Source organism: Castor canadensis, chromosome 6 (assembly GCF_047511655.1).
Source record: "Castor canadensis chromosome 6, mCasCan1.hap1v2, whole genome shotgun sequence".
In the NCBI taxonomy this organism is placed as follows: Eukaryota; Metazoa; Chordata; class Mammalia; order Rodentia; family Castoridae; genus Castor; species Castor canadensis.
The window spans coordinates 686,586-706,137 of record NC_133391.1 but is presented as its reverse complement, the minus strand read 5'-3'; the positions used below and the strand labels follow the sequence as shown (position 1 = coordinate 706,137).

At 55.3% G+C, this 19,552-nt stretch overlaps 1 protein-coding gene across 2 annotated transcripts in view; it reads left to right on the top strand.

Annotated features, from left to right (window-relative positions):
- Nucleotides 1-1,015: 1,015 nt before the first annotated feature.
- The window catches only part of Chlsn (cholesin), a 90,852-nt gene continuing 72,315 nt past the window's right edge, over nucleotides 1,016-19,552 (top strand). The window contains exons 1-2 of one of the 2 annotated variants that reach the window (XM_020169657.2): nucleotides 1,016-1,118; nucleotides 8,683-9,037. In XM_020169657.2, the coding sequence (XP_020025246.1) occupies nucleotides 8,885-9,037 (153 nt within the window). In that variant the 5' untranslated portion in view covers nucleotides 1,016-1,118; nucleotides 8,683-8,884. The remainder of the gene's footprint in view (nucleotides 1,119-8,682; nucleotides 9,038-19,552) is intronic. The other variant, XM_074075453.1, reaches the window with a different exon arrangement.

The following is a 19,552-nucleotide window of genomic DNA, read 5'->3' as shown; positions in this document are numbered from 1 at the left end:
GCTACTCAGGAGGCAGAGATTAGGAGGATAGCGATTCAAAGGCAGTCTGGGCAAATAGTTCATAAGACCCTATCTCAAAAAAACCCATCACAAAAAAGGGCTGGTGGAGTGGCTGAAGGTGTAGAGAGCACCTGCCTGGCCAGCGTGAGGACCTGAGTTCAAACCCCAGTACTGCCAAAAAAAAAAAAAAAAAAAGCTGAGCGTGATTATTCCAGGGGCCCAGTAGGTCTGAGTTGTGTCATATACACTTTCATGTATGTACAGGAGGAGACAAACGGTATTTACTGTAGATTATTTGTAACAGCAAAAACTACAAAGGACAGAAAGCAGCAGCTTGCTCTAACAGCTGTGATCCCAGCTACTTGGGAAGCTGAGATCAGGAGAACTGAGGCTTGAGGTCAGCCTGGGCAAATAGTTCAAGAGACCCCATCTAAACCAATCGCTGGGTGCAGTGGTGCGCACCTGGGCGAAAAAAAAGCAGACCCCCATCTCCAAAATAACCAGAGCAGAAAGGGCCGGGGGTGTGGCTCAAGTGGTACAGCGCCTGCCCAGCAAGCATGAAGTCCTGAGTTCAAATCCCAGTATCACAAAAAATACGAATAAAAAAGAACCCCTGACTCCACCTTCCTGCAAATACTGCCCCACCTCAAAAGCTGGTGGGCACAGCTGTCACCTCTGCCCCGCAGGAAACACATTTACATTACTGTTTCTCTAGGAGCCACGATCTGACCCCCGCACGCATGTACTACCCAGATGGCTGGTTTTTAAGAGTTCGTCATGAAAGCTGGGTGCCACCGCCGGGGTCACTCGCTGGAATTCCTGGATGGAGCTTCGAGCCCGCCCAGCGCAGCGCAGCACGTGTACAAACCCCGCAGAGTTACCCTAGTAACCGGCTGGGGCTCCTGGAGATGACGCAATAACTCGGCGCCCGCCCTGGACCCCGCCCCCATGCGGATGTCGCTTGCCATTGGCAGGCGGGAAGACGGAGGCAGTCCTCAGCCAATGGGAGGCGCCGCACGCTTGAAGGCGGGACTGGGGCGCACCTGAGGCGCAGAGCCTGCCGGAAGCCGGCGTCCGGGGTGCTGAGACGCGTGAGCCAAGCGGGTGGGTTGAGGCAGGTACGTGGCGCCAGCGGCCGGGTGTCGGGAGGCCCCGGGCGGCGGAGGACATCCCGAATCCGGGGCGGGCGTCACCCTTGTCCGTCGGGCTGCGGCCTCTCCACGTGGCTGCTCGGAGGCCCTGGCGGCGGTACCGAGGGTTCCCGGGACCGGGTCGGCGGCCGCGGACGGGGTGAAGGACCCCTGGCTTCCAGGTGGCGGGATGTCTGTCCCCTGATCCGGGTGGCAGCTCAGTCAGCCCTAGTTGCCCGCGAGGCGTTTGGGCGCTCGCTTTCCATCTTAAGCTCGCTCCGTGTTTCAGTCATTTATTCGTTCAATTATTCACGCATACATGAGTTTATTCACTCATGCAGTCATGCATTCATTCAATGAACGTTCCTTGGGTTCCTCCTGTGTATCGTCGTTGCTCAAGGTTCTCAGGCCACAGCAGTGGACCTAATAGAGACAACTCTGGGAACGAGTGGACCCAGTTCCTGCCGGGGAAGACAGGATGAATAGGATCACACACCAGCTGGTGATCTACAGCAGGGGTTGGAGCGTGGGGGGCGAAGCTGGGGAGAGACCTTGGTTGCTGGAAGGACCTCAGGTAGAGGAAGCCTCAGGCCAGGGGGACCAGCCAGGAGCCCTGGGTTCCCTGGGCCAGGGGGAAGGAGCGCGGCCATCTCGTGGGAACCTGTGGCCTCCAAGTGGAAGGGAAAACCTTGAGAAGTTTACAAACATAGGTGATACATAATCGGACACAGGTATTTGTTTATTCTGAATTTTTTGGCAGTACTGAGATTTGAATTCAGGGCTTCGCACTTCCTAGGCATTTGCTCTATCACTTGAGCCACTCCCCCAGTCCTTCTCCCTCTGGTTATTTTGGAGATAGAGGTCTCGCTTTTTGTCCTCCTATCAACCTTCCCAGCATTGCTGGGATGACAGATGTGCCACCACACCCAGTTTTTTTTCCGTGGAAATGGGGTCTTGCAAACTTTTTTTTTCCCCCAGGCTGGCCTGGAACCCCAGTCCTCCTGACCTCAACCTCCTGTGTGGCTGGGATAATAGACGCACACCACTGTGCCCAGTTAGTGGTTGAGATGGGGTCTCGAAAACTAGCCCAAGATGGCCTGGAACTACAATCCTCCTGATCTCAGCCTGCTGACTATCTGGGATTACAGGTGTGATCCACCAGCACCTGGCTGGATACAGGTGTTTTAATGTCCTTCTGGACACTGTTGGAAATCGTCTTGAGGAAGAGGGCAGGAGTGAGTGATCAGCGCAGGCCATGAGTTGATCGTGGTGAGAGATGATGGCTGGCCTGGGATGCCAGCAGTAGAGGAAGTGGAATTGTGGATGTGTTTTGAAGACAGAGCCAACAGTGCTCTGTTGTGGATGGTATGGTGGTTTCAGTTGGAGCTGGAACCTGGATGTTGTCACCTGGCTGTTTATTGGGAGGACAAACACTGCAGTAAGAACTGGGTTTTGGCTGGGCGCCAGTGCGCACATCTGTAATCCCAGCTATGCAGGAGGCAGAGATCAGGAGGATCACAGTTCAAGGCCAGCTGGGGCAAATAGTTTGAGAGATCCTATCTTGAAAAAAAAAATCACAGAAAAGGGTTGAGGGAATGGCTCAAGGTGTAGGCCCTGAGTTCAAACCCCAGTGCTGCAAAAAAAAAACGGGTTTTGGAAGATGGCCAGAGTTTTGGTTACATGTTTAGTTCGGGATCATAGGTACACACTGAGAGACGTGGGTGCAGGTGTAACATACAGACTTCCTACACTGGCCAAGTGGGCGGTGAGTTCAGAGTGGGTCTGAGAAGAGGCCTGAAGACGAGAAAGCTGAACCATCAGGTGCAGCTGGTGTCCAGATCGAACCTGGGGCCTTCAGGGTTCAAGGTCAGGACTATGACGAGATGAGTGTGCTGGACAGGAGAGGAGGAGAGCAGTGTCACGTACTGCTGTGAGGTCAGGTCACATGGGTGCAAGGGCCCTGAGCCACGAGCTGTCCTTGTGGTAGAGGGGCTGGGGTCAGGTTACGAGAGAGGCAGAGAGGAGCCCTGAGAAATGGGGTGCACTGAAGGGCCAGTGTGGTCCCGAGAGTGTCCTGAGAGTGTTGAGGTGTAGGGGTAGGGGGCTCAGTAGAGGGCAGAGCTGCTGATGCCGGGAAGTGGGGAGGGGAGCCTGTTTCCTTTGATTGCCTCTGTGGCTCAGTGATCGGGATGGAAGTCCTCCGCCGAGCACAGAGGAGGGGAGGATGTCGTATATGGAGGTGGTGAAAGTCAGCATGGGACAGGGCTGGATTAGGGACCATGGTACAGTCACTGCACCGCCCTAAAGAGTCCCTGGGGGTTGGAGGTTCTGAGGTTGAACTGAGGTGGGTCCCCAGTCCTGGGGATTTTCCAGCCCTGTGAAGTCCCAGGCGTGGTGTAGACAGGCAGGCAGGGGCAGGACTGGAGGCTGGTTTTTCAGGCAACAGCCATGGGGGCAGAGAGGGCCAAGGGGGTTGACAGTGTCACAGGGACCATGGAAACTGAACTGTGGAGGGAGGACGGAGAGCGATGAGGGGCATTGCAGTGGAGCAGGCAATGGTGACGCTGAAAGATGACTGGGTTCCAGGTGCACCAAGGGGCCAGATGGAGGGACAGCAGTCTGCTTGGTACTGGATGCTTGGCATTGAGATGATGGTGGGCCGGGAACGACTGTCACCCTAGTGTTAGGATAGGCCAGGAGGAGCCGGAGCAGCATGGGGTCCGTGTGTAGGTAGTTCAGAGCGAGGCCTCCACAGGGTCAGTGTGGATGGAGTAAAGCCACAGCCTGGCAGTGGAAGCCAGGGCTGGGCTCCACTGAGGGCCCAGGGCCTTGTGGGGCGGCGGCGGGTGGGGGGGGGGGCGGTTGGGGGTGCCTGCCCAGAACACAGCAGAGGGAACTGGGTGCCCAGGGTTGTGGTGTTTTCTCCTGGGGGACAGTTGGTTTTCATAGGAGCTCTGGTTCTTTTCAGCCTTTGAGATTGGCACCTTTGCCTGCTTTTGCTAATGGAACCTTGCCAGGGACAGAAGCCAGGTGGCCAGCTCTGCTCTTTGTGCCCTCCTGACCTGGGGTGTCAGTTTCCCTTCCCCCTCCTCTTCCTTCCACCCTTTCCCTCCCTTTTCCTTTTCCTCTTCCTCCCTCCCTCTTCTCCCCTCCCCTACTCTCCCTCCCCACTGTTTCCTTTTGGCAGGGTCCTGCCCATAGCCCAGGCTGACCATGAACTCTCCGTGCTCCTCCGTCAGCCTCCTGCATGCTGGGATTACAGGCACGCGCCCGCTTTCTGTGGTGGAGTTGAGTGCTTTTGAATCGATCTTACGTTTTTGTCTTCCGCTCTTACTGTAGAAATTACAGAAAAGAACGAGTGAGCCATGGTGTTCTCACGACTCACCCCCAGTCGTACTGTGCTGGTCTGTTCCTTCTGCGCACTGCCTGCAGTCTCTTAAGAACGAGTCGTGCTGTCGGTAGGCTGTGCCCCCTGCAGTCACTCGTGCCGGCTCCCGGGCCTCTCTGTTTTTAATGGGCCTGTCGGAGTCTCCTGTGCACGGACGGTCATATTCCTTTCCCCAGCCTGAGACTCAGGACAATTAAAGTGTGTTCAATTTTTTGCTGCCATTACTGTCCGTGTGGATGAATCTCTGTCCTCCATTATTTCATTACAGTGAATTCCTGGAAGTAGAATTACCGGGCCACAGTGCTCGATAAATGTCATGAAATTGTCTTGTAGAAAGCCCCCCGCCCCCAATTTGTCCTCCCATGAGCCTGGGTGTGACAGTGTCCTGCCCACCATTCTCTACCCAATACTGCATGATATCACTAAAAAAAGTCATGCAGTTTATGTAAAAACTGGCTTTTCCTTTTCTCATGGTGCTGGGATCAAACCATTGCCAGGCAAGCACTTGCTGTACCTCTGAGCTGTACCCCCAGCCCCAGGAAGTGACATTTCTAACCTGTCAGGTGAGCTGAGTTGTGTGCACAGAACTGAAAGACTGTCCCTGTGCTGAATGACGTGCCGACATGGTCGCTGGCCCTGCAGTCCTGCTCCTCAAGGCAGGTGGACTGTGCTATCGGAATCACGTCCACGGTTCTGAAGAGTGTGACAGAATACAGAGTACTACAGTGTGACTTGCCGTCTGCTAGTTTTGCACAAAATGTATACATTTCTCACGCTGATTGATGTGCCTCAATTTCCTCATCTGTGGGCCTGTGTCATGGGTCACAAGAATGAATGGGGTTGAGCCAGGTGAGGTGGCTCGCACCTATCATCACAGGCTCTCAGGAGGTGGAGATCGGGAGGATCGCACTTGGAGGCCAGCCCAGGTAAAAAGTTAGTGCTGCTCCATCTCAATGAACAAGCCAGGCATGGTGGCTCCTGCTTGGGGTCCAGGCTGGCCCTGGAGAAAAACAAGAATCCTTATTTGAAACATAACTTAAAGGAAAAAGGACCGGAGCACTCCCACCTGCCTGACAAGTGCAAGGTTCTGAGTTCAAATCTCAGTAACACACAAACACACACAGCATACACGGATTCGTCTATGTGAAGCCTGAGGACAGGGCTTGGCCCGTCCGGGTTCTAGGAGCAAGTTCAGGTCCCAAATCGTGGGAAGGCTCAGGTGAGCACTGCTCTGTAGGAACAAATCGGAGACAGTAGATTTTTTGCAGAAACGTCTGTGGGGAATCAGAGCCATGAGTTACAGAGGCACAAAGAAGCCAGTGGTGGTTGGGACAAGGACAGGGAGAGGAGAGGGAGTGACTGCTGATGGAGACAGGGTCTTTGGGGAGGAACATGTTCTAAAGACTACACCCCAAACAAGCTGTACCTTTCCTGCAGGTGGCTTCATATCTTCACTTCTCTCACTTAGCATGTTCGAGGCCCATCTGTGTTGAGGCAGATGTTGCCATCCCATTTTTCTGTGGCTGAGTAATAGTCCACAGTATGGGGTTACTCTGTTTTATTTGCAAACTTGTCCACTGATGGGCATTAGATGGCCTGTACCTTTTGGATGTTAGGGCTTGCAGACTTCTGTGTGACTGTAGCATTGCTGGTGCATTGCTCACTGCATGTTGTAAACTTTTTTTTTTCTCTTTAGGTAGGTTTTAAATAGGTCTCGTGTTTTGCCTAGGCTGACCTGGACTGCCATCCTCCTACCTGTGCCTCCCAAGTGGCTGGGATGACAGGTGCCCACACCATGCCCAGCTTATTGGTTGAGACAGGGTCTCAATTTTTTCCTGACTGGCCTTGAGCCATAATCTCCTGATTTCTGCTTCCCGAGTAGCTGGGATTATAGGTGTGAGCCTCCATGCCTGGCCTGTTTTTAAATTTTTGAGGAACTGCCAGACTTTCCAAAGTGGCTGCAGCACTTACACCAGTAATAGGTGAGAGCTCCATTTTCTCAGCCTCCCTGATAGGTGATGTTATCTCCTTCCCCCCTTCCCTTCTTCCCTATCTCCTTCAATGGCTTCCTCCCTCCCTCCCTTCTTCTTCCTTTCCTCCTTTCCCTCCTTTCCTCCCTTCCTTCCCTCCCTCCTTTCCTTCCCTCCTTCCTCCCTTCCCTGCTTTCCTCTCTTTTGCTTCCTTCCTCCCTCCCTTTTCCCTCCTTCCCTCCCTCCCTCCCACTGGGGAGCAAACACAGGACCTTGCCCTGAACCACACCCCCCTCCTCTCTTTTGATTCTAGCCATCAGCAAGTGTCAGTGTCCTGTTTGGTTTGCTTTTCCTAAGTGACCATGTGGCTGAGCGTCCTTGCCCCAGCTTCAGTGTCCATCCTAAAGTGGAGAGGGCCTCCTGTGTGCTGTGTGCCAAGTTACAGGTGTCTCATGAGGTGACCTGCCAGGGCTTTCTCGGGTTCCATCATTGTCTCTGTATCGCTGTATTTTCTTGTTGCCACTGTTTATAGGATGAAGATTATACATTCTGATGTGCAGTTTACTTTCTCTCTCGACAGTTATATTTTTGGCGTTGTGCTAATCCAATGATTCAGTTCTGTGTCTTCTTCCAAGACTCTCAGGCTTTCACTCGTCCTGTAGGTCCTGATAAATCTTGAGTTCGTTTTCATGTGTGGTGTGACGCGGGCCTCGTTCGTTTTCTCTCAGGGCTGTCTGGTTGTCTGGCACCGTTTGTTGAATAGTCTGTCCTCTTGTGGAAAGTCAGCTGAGCAAGTCAAAAGTAAGTGCTGCTTTCTGGAACAAATGTCCAGGGTCTGGGAGGTGCCAGTCACTGCCTCCTAGAACTGTCAAGAGAAGCCACTCTGCTCAGTAATAGTCTCGGGTTAGGTTTCTCCATGACCACTCACAGAGCGAGTCTCAGTTTAACTTTCAGTAACTGCTGTGTAGACGTTGGCTGCTGAGTCTCTCTCCCTTCTCTGACAAGGTAATCGGCTGGTGCCATCGTTCGCGGTTTCAATGCCCCATGTTCCCTGCCTCCTGCCCTTCAAGGGCTCTTATTATTGTGCTAACTAAGTGGGTAGCCTTTGGCTTCAGATATTTTTAAAGATTAGACTTAATTAAAGAGGGCAGAGCTTGGACTTTCTGATCCCGGATGTGCCATAAGCAGTGACAGCCCTGGTGACAGAGTGACAGGGCTTGGAGCCCAGCCCACCCTCTGCGTCTCTAGGAGCCTCATTGATCTTGGCCCTTCCTGTTCCCACTGTCTTTCTTTCTTTCTTTCTTTTTCTGGCAGTACTGGAGTTTCAACTGCAGGCCTAGTGCATTGCTCACCACTTGAGCCGTGTTCCTGGTCCCTTTTCGGTTTAATTATTTTTTAGGTAGGTCTCTCATTTTTGTCCTGGGCTGACCTTAGACTATGATCCTTCTACTTATGGCCTCCCACATAGCTGTGATTACAGGCACACACAACTGTGCCTGGCTTGTTGATATAAATGGGCTCTCAGGACCTTTTTATCCTGCAGCCTGGCACATTTGCATGTGCCATCCTCCACACTGAGCCCAGCCTCATCATCCTTCTAAAGTGGTCACCTTGTCACCTTGTCCTACTTTGCCCTTTAAAGTTTTTATAGCTATTCTCATCTCCCAATAGTCCTGTCCCCTGTAAGAACGTGAGCTCCGTGTGCACGGGTGTCTCGGGCTGCCAGTTGCCTCATCTCCCTCCAGGAAGGAGCCTGGCACCCCTCAGAGGTCCCAGCAGCGGCCTGTGTCTGTCCGTCAAGGTCCAGGGGCTCTCCATCCGTCCTGTGTCTCTGCTTCTGAGCTCTGGTGGCTTTAGCCATTTATACACCAGCCAATGGAGGAAATGAGTTTTGTACTCAGGGACGTCTGTTCTTGAACCTGGCGCCCTAGACACAGCAGTGTGCAAGGAAACAGACCCCGTTAGGGGGACTGGTCCAGGCCTGGAAGTCAGAGACACCCTGCCTCCTGGGGTTCCCAACCCCCACAGCTGTGGGTGGCCAGATGCCTGTGACGGGGCGTGAGTAGATGTGGAACTAGAGAAAGATGGAAGACAAAGCTGGCCCCAGATACCTGATGACTAAGGAAGGGGCAGGTTCTCCCCTCTGGGGAACTGTGATGGTGTCATTTCCATTGTATTTCTCTTGATCTTGCAGACCCTGTAACCCACAGATGATGGCAGCCATGTTGAGTAAGGACCTGTGCACGCTGTGGGACTCTGTGTGGCACCCAGGTGGCGTGGCTCTTGTCCTTCTCCACACCTAGCACTCTTTGGACTGTTGCTGTGTCTCTGCTGTAGCCAGAGCGTGCCCTCCTGTCAACGACACTGACCAAGCCCTCACTTCCCATGACTTACCAATGTGCCCTGTCTGTGGCAGGATGGCAAAGCAGAAGAGAAAAGGTGACAGAGAAAATGAATTGGCGGAGAAAAAGAGCAAAAAACAGAAGAAGGCAGAAGAGAGGTCTCGGGCACCTGAGGCCATGCAGGATGGGGAGGAAGGCGGCCCAGAGGTAAGATTCGTCTGTGGAGTGTCGGGGCCGGGCCACCATGGAGCGTGGAGTGGGGCCCAGCCAGGCCACCGTGGGCCTTCAGTGCATCTCCAATTGCTTTGGGCACAGCATAGGTCAGAGCATGGTTGCAGCCACCATGTCTGCTGGCTGCTGCGTGGCGCCTGTCTTTGGGCTGTGGTGGCCTCCAGTGGCCCTGCTGAGGGTCCAGGAGGGCCAAGCCTGGAGTGGGGCCTGGACTGTGTTCTCAGGACAGGGGCTATGGGGCAGAAGGGGACACTGCTCCTCGCCTGACGCGTGCCTGGCAAGTGTGAGGCTCCGAGTTCAAATTTTAGTACTACCAAGAAAAGTTTTTTTAAAAACTCGTGTTTCGAGGCCTTAGGAAAACGAGGAGAGTTTTGTGTGTCTCTTCTGGTCTCTCGATGCTGGGTGTTGCTTGGTTTGTAACGTGAGCTCCTGGTGGACTCACTGGCTCTGTCTGGGTCTCAGGCCAAGGTGTAGAGATGGCCTTAGCTCCCAGCAGCAGCAGAATGTTCCCTCTGCTTCCGAGGAGGCTGCTGGGAGGAGGCCAGGGAGCCTGACCTGCGGGAGGCAGCCGTGGCATGGTGTGTCGTGGCCTACTGGCCAGGAGGGGTCAGCAGCCTCTGTCCTTGTGGAGGGAGTGTGATCTCTGTGTCTTGGTACTGTGGTGGGGAGGGGAACGTGGGGACTGTCCCTGAAGAATGCATTGTGGTCTCTGCTGCTGAAAATTACCTCACCCACTCTTCTACATCTCATGGGTAGTTATTAAAAGGAGGTGTCAGGCAGATTTTTTAGAGGAAAAACGTGGCGAACTTAACCATTCTCCAGGGTGGGTCCCCGAGCTTGGAAGTGTCTCATGGAAAAGTAGAGTGCTGGCCCTTCCCATGTTCCCCGCAGCTCGAGGTGGACCTTTGGGATCTGTGGGGGAACTGGAACAGCCTTTGTCCCCACTTGGACCAGTGTTGTCCTACCAGAAACGTCCATCTGGGGAGCTCCGGGGCCCTGGCGGTCACTTCCCACAGTACAGTGCGCTGTGCCTGCCAGGACGGTGGCTGTGTCCCGGCTGCTGGGACTTCATTGCCCCTTGGGGAGTGGTTTCCATGGAGCCGGCTCCACTCAGGCTTGGCCTGCCTGGGGCCACGGCCTTCCTTGTCCTGGAGCCTGGCCTGGAGCTCGTGGTCTCCTCGTCCCAGGCCTGGTGGCTCCCTCATGTCCCACACCGCTTGACAGGCCCAGGGCACTGCAGATAGGGGTGGGTTGTGATGTCCCTGGCAGGGCCAGGAGGCCAAAAACGCCCTGCCATTTCCTGGTGACTTGACTCCCTCTGGCTGCCCATCTCGCTCTTGCCTCTTCCTCAGCTGTGCCAGGCTTCAGGTTCGTCCCTCCTCTGGGACAGTGCCCTGCTCTGGGAAACCCTTCCCATGGCCAGGGCCCAGGAGCTCTGCTATAGTTACTCCAACCCCTCCAGAACCAGGGTCCATCACAAAGGACCAGGCTGGCTGCTCACCCACTGTGGTACTGCTGAGGTGGAGGGGGAGGCAGTGGCTTGGCAGGTCGTCCCCATGCCTGATCCCTGTGGAGGAGGTGTCTTGCATCCTGTTTCTGTCTTGGACACAGCCATGTGAAGGGAGACAGCACAGACATAACTGACACCAGAGCCAGACACGTTCATGCTCCAAGTGTGGGGCCCATGGCTGGAGGGTCTGTGTCTGCCCAGGCCATGTCTGCTGGGCTCTTTTCCAAGTTACAAGCCCCGAGCTGCCAAGGCTGAGGCGGTGAGGGGCAGCTCTGCAGCCAGCTGGTGGCTGGTGACGGCAGAGGGTACTGTGGGCTTCCCGCCCCTGGTTGCCCTCCTCCCCCTTGGTGCACTGTGCTGAGGTTGTCCCCGGTGGTGGTGAGTGGGGAAGCACCACTCGAGGACCACGCTGTGATGGTTACTGTTGGCCGTGTGGACAGGGCACAGCTCAGACGGACCAGGGTCTGCCAGGCTGGAGTGCTGGCCGAGAGGACAGAGAGCATTTGCTTCCTCCCTCAGAGACCAAGAGCTGCTGGCCAGCCAGGGAGCCAGCCTCTGTCCGTGCGGTGTCCTGTTCATGCTAGCCCCTGCATGGGGGCCTCCTTGCTGAGGTGGGAGGCAGCCCTGCCGCATAGTGGCTCTTGATTTCCTTCTTCTGGAAGCTTGAAAATCAAGTGTGGATTAACAGACGTTAGACCTCCAGCTTCCATAAAGCCACCAGACCAGGTAGCCATCTTTATGGCTAGCGCATTTGCCAGGATGCTGCACCTGGCTGTGCTTCGCCCGAGGACCATGGTGCTCTACTGCGTTTGCCGTGACACACTGGGGCTGAGCGCTGGCTGTCTGCACAAATGGCCCTGGAGCCGGGCGGGTCTTCTAGGGAAATGCTGCTTTGTGCTGCTGGACACTCGGCCACCAAGCTGTGGGTGGACTGAGGGGCTGGAGAGGTTTGCTGATTGGTCACTTTATGTGTGGGAAACTGAGGCCCAGAGAGCGTTAGTGTTTCTCCGAGGCCCAGGGCTGGCAGAGGGCAGGTCTCCTCTTGTTGGCTCCATGTCCTGTGCTGCTTCCCATCTTCCATGTTTAGGGCTGAATACTACTCCACTTCAGGGAATTACCAGAGTCTGAGAACTTGCCGAGCTGGCTCTGCCACCCGTCACACACCCCAGCAACGGTGCGGGAGGTGCAGTGTCTGTGTGTCTGTCGGTACTCTGTGTGGTCAAGGTTGGCCACGCTTTGTGGGTGTGGACGTGTCTTTTTTTTTTCTTTCTTCATGGTACTGTGGTTGGTTTGAACTCAGGGCCTCACACTTGCTAGGCAGGCGTGCTACCCTTGAGCCCACCACCAGCATCATCTCCGTCAGCACGTGGTTCGTGGATCACAGCACTCACCTATTTGAAGGCTCCGCTTTGGTGTGGTTTAGTGTATAAACAGCCTCATAGCCCTCCTTCCCATAGTCGGTTTTAGGACACTTATTACCATGAAAGGAACCTGCTTCCCACTAGCGGGCACCCATTCCCTGCCCTCGGCAATCGATACCCTGCATGCGTGTCTGTAGACGTTGGTTCCGGACAGTCCGCAGCTCTCGGTCAGCCCTATGGTCCTGTGTGGCCTCTTTCTCTCGCTACACCCAAAGGTCCGTTCTGTCGCCCAGGCCAGCACTTCATGGCTTCTCATTGCCGGACAGTGGTCCACTCTGAATGGACCTCAGTTGTCTGTCCACTCAGCTCACACACGATTGGGTTCTGACCTTCTGTTTGTTGATGGCTTTTCTGGGATGTGAGGGGGTGGTGTGCAGATGTGGGGTGAAGGTCTGTGTGAGGGGCTGCGTGAAGGATGCTCTCTGAGGCCATCGTTTCCTTAGTGATAAGTGGTATTAGGCATCTTCCCGTGAGCTTCTGACCATTTGCCTGTCTGCTGTGGGGACACAGCACCTCCAAGCCTTTGTCTTGTTTTAGCTGGGCGTGTTGTCTCTTCTCTGGTGGTTTGTAGCAGTGGAAGTGTCCTTTTTGACCTCTCTTTGCTGTGAGTCTTGCTAAGTTAGTGAGTTGAATGTCCACCCTCATTTTCCTACACTGCTAGCATGGCAAGGCTTCTCTGAGAAGATGGCTATGCACACTTGGACTTCCCTTCCCTCAGTTTGTTAAGGTTCTCGTTCCTAGTCTAAAAATCCTAGTGGAGTTGGTTGGCAACTGACCTCCGTAGGGCCCAGTGAACTGATTCCATCCCTGGAGTTCAGATGGCGCAGGCGGCAGCTCCACTTGAGCAAAGGATGTCAGGTGCCTGGACTGGGGCTGTGACAGCCCGGCTGTGTTGGAGGTTGGTGGGGCTCGCCTGTGTGGGGAGGGATCCAGTGTCCGAGCCACAGATGCTGAACTAAAACCTTGGTGTGCGCTGACTGAGGGGGGAAGCTGGAACCCTGAGAGGTTTGGGTCAAGTTTCCCACCTACTCCTCGCATTGGATACCTGCCTTTCTCCCCCAGGAGATGGGCCAACCCCAGGACTTGAGTGTCCCCAGCCCACTGGCTCCTCCTTCTGTCTCTGGGGAGGCCGTTGATGGACTTCCTGGTGGCAGCTTGGTGAGTGCTAACTGGAACAGAGGAGCCCAGCCGGAGTCCCTAGGGGCCTTTGTCCTGAGCCTGAGGCTGGTGGACAGCTTGTGTGCAGGTGCCAGGGCATGACTGCCCAGGGGCCTGGTGTCCAGGACCTGACAAGGGAAAAGCTAGCTGAGGGTGGCAGGGGCCTGTGATGTATCCTGCAGCCACCTCCACACCCTCAGGGAGTGCCTGACCTGGGTATGCTTTGGGACAGAGACCATGAGCAGAGGTGACAGGGCTTGGGGTAGGTGGCACTTTGTCTCACTCAAAGAGTAGCTGCCTCCTGCACCCTCACACCCTGGTGGAGGACACGTGTGGGATGCTGGAGAGACTCCTGTGGCGGAGGGTGAAGCAGGGGCCCTTGGGCCCCTCCAGCACTCCAGACCCATTCCCTCTGTGTGCTGCTCTGAGAGTGTGCAGTGTGACAGCCGCTTGTGGGCACCGGTCTCCTAGACACTGAGCGCTGACCTGCAGAGAGGGGGACCCACACCAGAGAGTAGCTTCCTCCATTGGGGCGGGACGGGGCATCGGGTGCTCACCCCGCTGCCCCTTAAAGAGAAATCTTTTTAAAAGACCTGTGGATTCACAGGAAGTAGCAAAACATCATGGAGGGGTCCTGCGTGCCCTGTTGGTGTCCTACAGTGATGAAGTGCCATGTGTGTCCGTGTGTCTGTCTGTGTGTGTGTGTCCATGTATCTGAGTGTGTGTGTTTTCCGGGCACCCTCTCACACTTGTCGGTTTCTGCACCACAACCATCAAGATACAATCCCAGGCCCCTCAAGAGCCCTCCGACCCCCATTAAACAGAGGACATTGGGGCTCTAGGTTTTTGCATTGTGGATGAAGCTGCGTGCGCATTCACGGACGGTTTCATCTCTGCAGCCTCCATCCGGGAAATGGCTGCTTATGAGAAGGGCCCACGAGCTTTTCCCGAGCTGCTCCATTTCTGTCCCGTTCCTAGCAAGGCCCTCATCAGCATGGTGCCTTCGCTCTTGCATGTCAGATGTCCTCCAGAGGACAGCCAAGTCTTGTCCTGGGACTTAGGAGAGGTGGAGTTCAAGCCTGGGCTCTTCTGGGTGTGGCGATGTGCACTGCTGGCTTACCAGGTCTCAGACCCACCCGAAACGGGGACGTGTCTGGCCCATGTGGGGCTCCCCTGATGGTCATGGCACGTGTGCCCTGTCTGCCCCGCCTGTGTGACAGCCTTGTCTCTTTCTCCCAAGAGCATTTTGGGGGTGCTCCCCCGCGCCCCCCAGTATTGTTCAGAGTGAGCAGGAGGAGGCGCCAGGCAGGCTTCTTGACAGGCTGGCCTTGCTGTTCCTCCCCCAGCCTCTGCCCATACACCTGGCCCTCCATCTGCCAGCCTTTCTCAGCCTGTAGGCAGCGTGGAGAAGTGGGGAGAACCACTGTGGAAGTGCCATGGCGCTCACTCTGAGCCAAAGTAAACAGGGTTCACCTCCCGCCCCCAGCGGCTCCTGCCAGTCCCGCCACCGCCCACGGCATCATCTGGGAGTCTGGGAGGTGTTTGTCAACCTTGCCTCCTTGTGGCCCATGGAAAAAAACTCCGCAAATGTAACTTGAAAAGCGATGTTTGCTGTTTTCCTGAGTTCTGTATGGTCGATGTGAAACGCATCAGTAGACGTAGAAGAATGTGTGGAAGCCCGGGGCATCGCGCCCAGCCTGCCCACGCTGCATCTGCACCGCGCCCTTCTGAGGTCTTTTACAGTGGTGTGAACTCAGGGCCTCACTCAGTGCTCCACCACCTGAGCCCTATCCCAGCCCTTTTTACCCTACTTATTTTTTAGGTAGGGGCCCTCATTTTTGCCCTGCATTGGCCTCAGTCTATGATACTTCTACTTATGACCACCCATGCTGCTGGGATTATAGATGTGCACAGCCAAACTTGGCTTATTTGTTGGGTTTGGGGTCTCAGTAACTTTTTGCCCTGCAGCCTGGCATAAGTGTATGTACACTCCTGGGATTAGACACATGTGCCGTGGTACCCGATCTTTGAAGGTGTGCTTTTTATACCTGGAGCACCTGTGACTTTTGCCTCCCAGCCCCGTGTAGAGATTCCTCTAGCACAGGCCTCTGCACGGGGTTCAGAAACCCATATAGGCTGGTGCTCAGCTGCCCTCAGGGACTCAGGAAAAGGGCCCACTCGAAGGAGTTCCACAGTAGAAAAGCACGGTCTGTGGCAGGAGGAGAACTGCCATGAAAGGCACAGTTAAGATGGACAGCAGAGTTCATGAGGGCCACAGGCGTGGGTCTTCTGTGTGGCTTTAAATGTGTCTGGAATATGTGTCAGAGGCTAAAGGAGGGCCTCAACCCCACACATGAATATGTAGGGCTGAGAGGACACAAACTGAAGCACCAGAGGTAAAGTGTGATCATGGAGTCAGACCAGTGGAGGGATGAAGGGGAGAATGGATGTGGGTGAAGAGAGCAATGGAGGCTGGAGAGGGCAGAGGAGGTGAGTGTGTGTGTGGAGAGGAGGTGAACATGTGAGGAGGAGGAGGAGATGGACGAGGGGGAGATGAGTGTGTACGTGTGGGGAGGAGGTGAGTGGTGAGGAGGAGATGGAGGAGGAGGAGGTGAGCATGTGTGTGGGGAGGAGGAGGAGGAGATGAGTGTGTATGTGGAGAGGAGGTGAGCGTGTGTGAGGAGGAGGAGGAGATTGAGGATGGGGAGATGGAGGAGAAGGAGATGGAGGAGGAAGAGATAAGTATATATATGTGGGGAGGAGGTGAGTGTGTGTGAGGAGGAGATGGAGATGGAGGAAAAGGAGGTGAGCATGCGCTTAGTGCAGAGGTGGCGTGGGAAGATGGAGGAGATGGTGAAAGTAGGCAGCATTTCAAGATATTGCTGAAATTTGAGAAATTGGTGAGGGACTACTGTCCATGTCACAGAAACGTCCAGGCTGGGTCAGAATCAATCAGACAGGTTCACAGTCTGCTGAGGAAGGAAGCAGCCGAATGGCAGAGGAAGTGAGCCCTAGAAGCCGCACAGGAGAGGAGGGAGGCAGAGGTGGAGCCTGTCCTGAGGCTTCTGCTGTCCTGCCTAGGTTGGGAGTGCTGGCTTTCTGGGATGGAGCGAGGTCCCCAACTCTCCTTTTTTCTTTTTTTGGCACTCAGTACTTGTCACTTGCTGGGCAGGTGCTTGATCACTTGAGCCACGTCTCCTGTTTTGGAATAGGGTCTCCCTTTATGCCTGGCCTGGCCTGGACCCCATCCTCCTGTTTTCCACTTCCCACTGTTGCTGGGATGACAGATGCACACCACCATGCCCAGCTCTTTTCCTTTGAGAAAATAGTGATCCTCCTGATCTCAGCCCCCTGTGTAGCTAGGATTACGGATGTGAGCCACCACGCCAGGCAGGCATAATGGAGACACTGTGGGAAGGAGGTGAAGTTTTCCATCTTCGGTGTGGGAACACAATAGCTTCTTGTGATTTCTGCCAGTCAGGGCAAAGTGTGGAGGACATGGTTATCTAGAACTGCCCGGAAATGCTCGCAACGGGAAAGGCCATTTTGGTAGTGGGAATGGTCCTAGAAGTTGCCCGGTGTCTGGGCATTTTGAGCTGCTGTGGGGTTTCTCCATGTCCTGGACTAAGGAAAGTTGAGCACAGGATAAAATCTTTGCACCTTTGTCCTGTGGGAGCTGTGCAGACACACAGTGGAAATAATACCATCTCAGAGGTCGTAGGGTGGAGCGGAGCTGTTCCTTTGCCAGGCACAGTGCCCATGGTAGAGTCCTGTGCAGGGCTGGGCACTCATGTCACCCCAGGGCTGGATGTGGGGGCTCTGCTAGCTGCAAGGTCTTCCCTGTGCCCCGCCAATGGGGAGAAATGGCCAACTGAAGGTCACATTGCACATGGTGGCTGGAGTGCACTGTCACCAGGTTGTCAAGGAGGACAGGGCCACTGCCAGGAGCCCATGCACCGATGGCGACTGCCCTGAGCCCTTCTGGTACCAGCGTGATGGCAGCATGGGAGGGGCAGCGTGTCGAAGTGGGAGACTCACTTTTGCCTTACGTAAGGGGAGAGGCCACGGTCAGCTGTGTTGAAGGCAGCAAACTCTTGTCCTAAGGACAAAGCCATGCTTTCCCTGGGTTGTGAGGAGAAGCAGATAGGTGTGGGAGCTCTGTGCGGTCCCTGGCGTCCGTGCCGTGGGTTCTTGGTCAGTGTCATCTTGTCTTCTGTGTGTGGGACCGCGACTCCCGCCCTCTGAAGTGCCATGTGTGAGTGAGTAGTGAGACCCTGAGCCGGGTGGGGGAGATCAGGTGCAGACAGGACACCTCCATTCTCAGGGTGGATGGACCCCCCATTCTTGGGCTCATGCACCTCAACTACTCCATCCTTGGCCTTTTATTTAAAATCCAGGGGTGGACAGCAGCGGAGCCCTGCTCCCTCAAGACAGAGCAGGCTGCATGTGGCCAGCAAGCGAGCTGACCCAGCAGCAGGTGGCTTCTGGTTCTGTGCATTTGAGCTCCAACCAGGACTGGCTGCCTCCTCTCACCTCTGACCTCTGGGCTTGTGGCTCATGTCCCCCTGGTTGGTGGTGCAGCCTGTGGCTGTCTTCCAGTTGCTCGCTGGGGCAGCCACTTGTGTTCCTGAGGAGGCCCGTTTGGCCAGGACGCTGCAGTGCTTGACTTCAGCGAGGATGCCCCCCCCCCACCTCTGCCTTGCCTTCCAGCCTTCCTGCCCTTCTTCACTTCTGTCACATTGTCCTCACTGCCACCACTCTGTCCTTGCCCCTAGACAGTGCCCAAACACAGTGATAGTCCAGGAGAGTCCTGAGCTGATGCATTTCTGGGTCTTCGTTCTGGCCGTGGTCTGGGTTGCCTCTGACACAGATGCACCTTTGAGTGAGTAGGAAGAAGCTGCCTGCTGTGTCTGTGAGGCTGCAGCAATGCTCAGGTGGAGAGAGAATTCACCCGCCTACCCCAGCTTTGCTGTGTGACTGCTAGTAAGACCCAGACACCCGAGTGGGCTGTGGCCGGGCAGCGTGCGGGGCTTCCCGGGCCCCATCACTCTGGGAAGGGCAGGGAATTGGAACGCAGGACACCTGGAGGAGCGGGGCCCTCTTGGCTGCCACGAGGCAGCGGCAGTGACGAGGAGGCCTTCGTGGTGGGGTTCCACTACTCGGTGTGTGTGTGGAATTCAACACAGCTATTTATCCATGGTCATTTTTAGCATCTGGCGACAGAGCCCAGGGCCTCGGGAAGGCAAGGCAAGTGCCCACCGTGGAGCTACACCCCCAGGCTTTTCTTTTTTTTTGTTTTGAGTTGGGGGGTCTCGCCATGTTGCCCAGACTGGTCTTGAACCTTGGGGCTCAAGCGTTCCTCCTGCCTCAGTCTCCCAAGGGCTGGGACCACAGGCCTGATCACCCCGCCCAGCCTCATGTCAATTTTTAAACACAAAGCCCCCCCCTTTAAAAAGAAAACACACTCATTGTAAAAACACAAAACATGGAAGGGTTTAGAAGGAAAAACGTTTGATGCTTTTCAGCATGCTTGGAATTTTTTTCCTAGCCATTTTTAAAGACATGGTCGGCCTTCAGGTCCCACGTGGACCTTTGTCACAGTGACTAAGGGTCAGACTCCCACAGCGTCAGCCCTGCTGCTTTTGAGACTGGACCATGAGCATCCAAAGTGACATGTGTCACCTGCCCGCTCCTGTGGCAGCCAGGTTGGTCCTCAGCCTCTGTGTTGGAAGCCTATCCCACGTGGATGGCAGGGCCAAGGCTCCTGCCTAGACCTGTTTCCGTGGCCTGCTTGTCCTGCCTAAGGTCAGGTGTGCCGTGGAGTCAGCATGGAGTGAGGGTCATGGTGTCATTTGCTATTTAGCGTAGGTCACACTCTGCTCTGAGGTGCCCAGAGCTGGCAGTGGGTGTCCTCCTCCCAGGGCGTTCTGCCAGTGCCGTGGCGTGTCTCTTTGTTACAGTGGCTGCAGTTTTCTTCCAAGACTGAGAGAGTAGAAACTGCACAGGTGTGCTTCCACCTGGGCCCGCCTGGGCCCGCCTTGGCTGAGATCGCTTCTGCTCCCGGACTGCCCTGAGCAGCCCTGGGTGCACTGCTCTCAGAGGCCACCATGGCTGTTCAGGGACACAGGTTTCTCTGTGGAGCAGCAGGCAGTGTGCTCCAGGAAGCTCCTGCTTGGGGTCTGAAATACCGAGGAGAGAGTCTGGGCTGCGTGTTTGCACAGTTATCTCAGGATTGTTCTGGTAACAGCAAGCAAAGACTTCCCAGGCTGGAGCGGCACAGCTGGGAAAACACTTGTGCCTTTGAAGGCACTTTCCCAGGCACGGGGCGTGTCTCCCGCTGTGAGGAGCACGGACGCGTCTGGCTTCACTTATGAGCCCCTGGGGCGCTTCATGGCAGAGCCC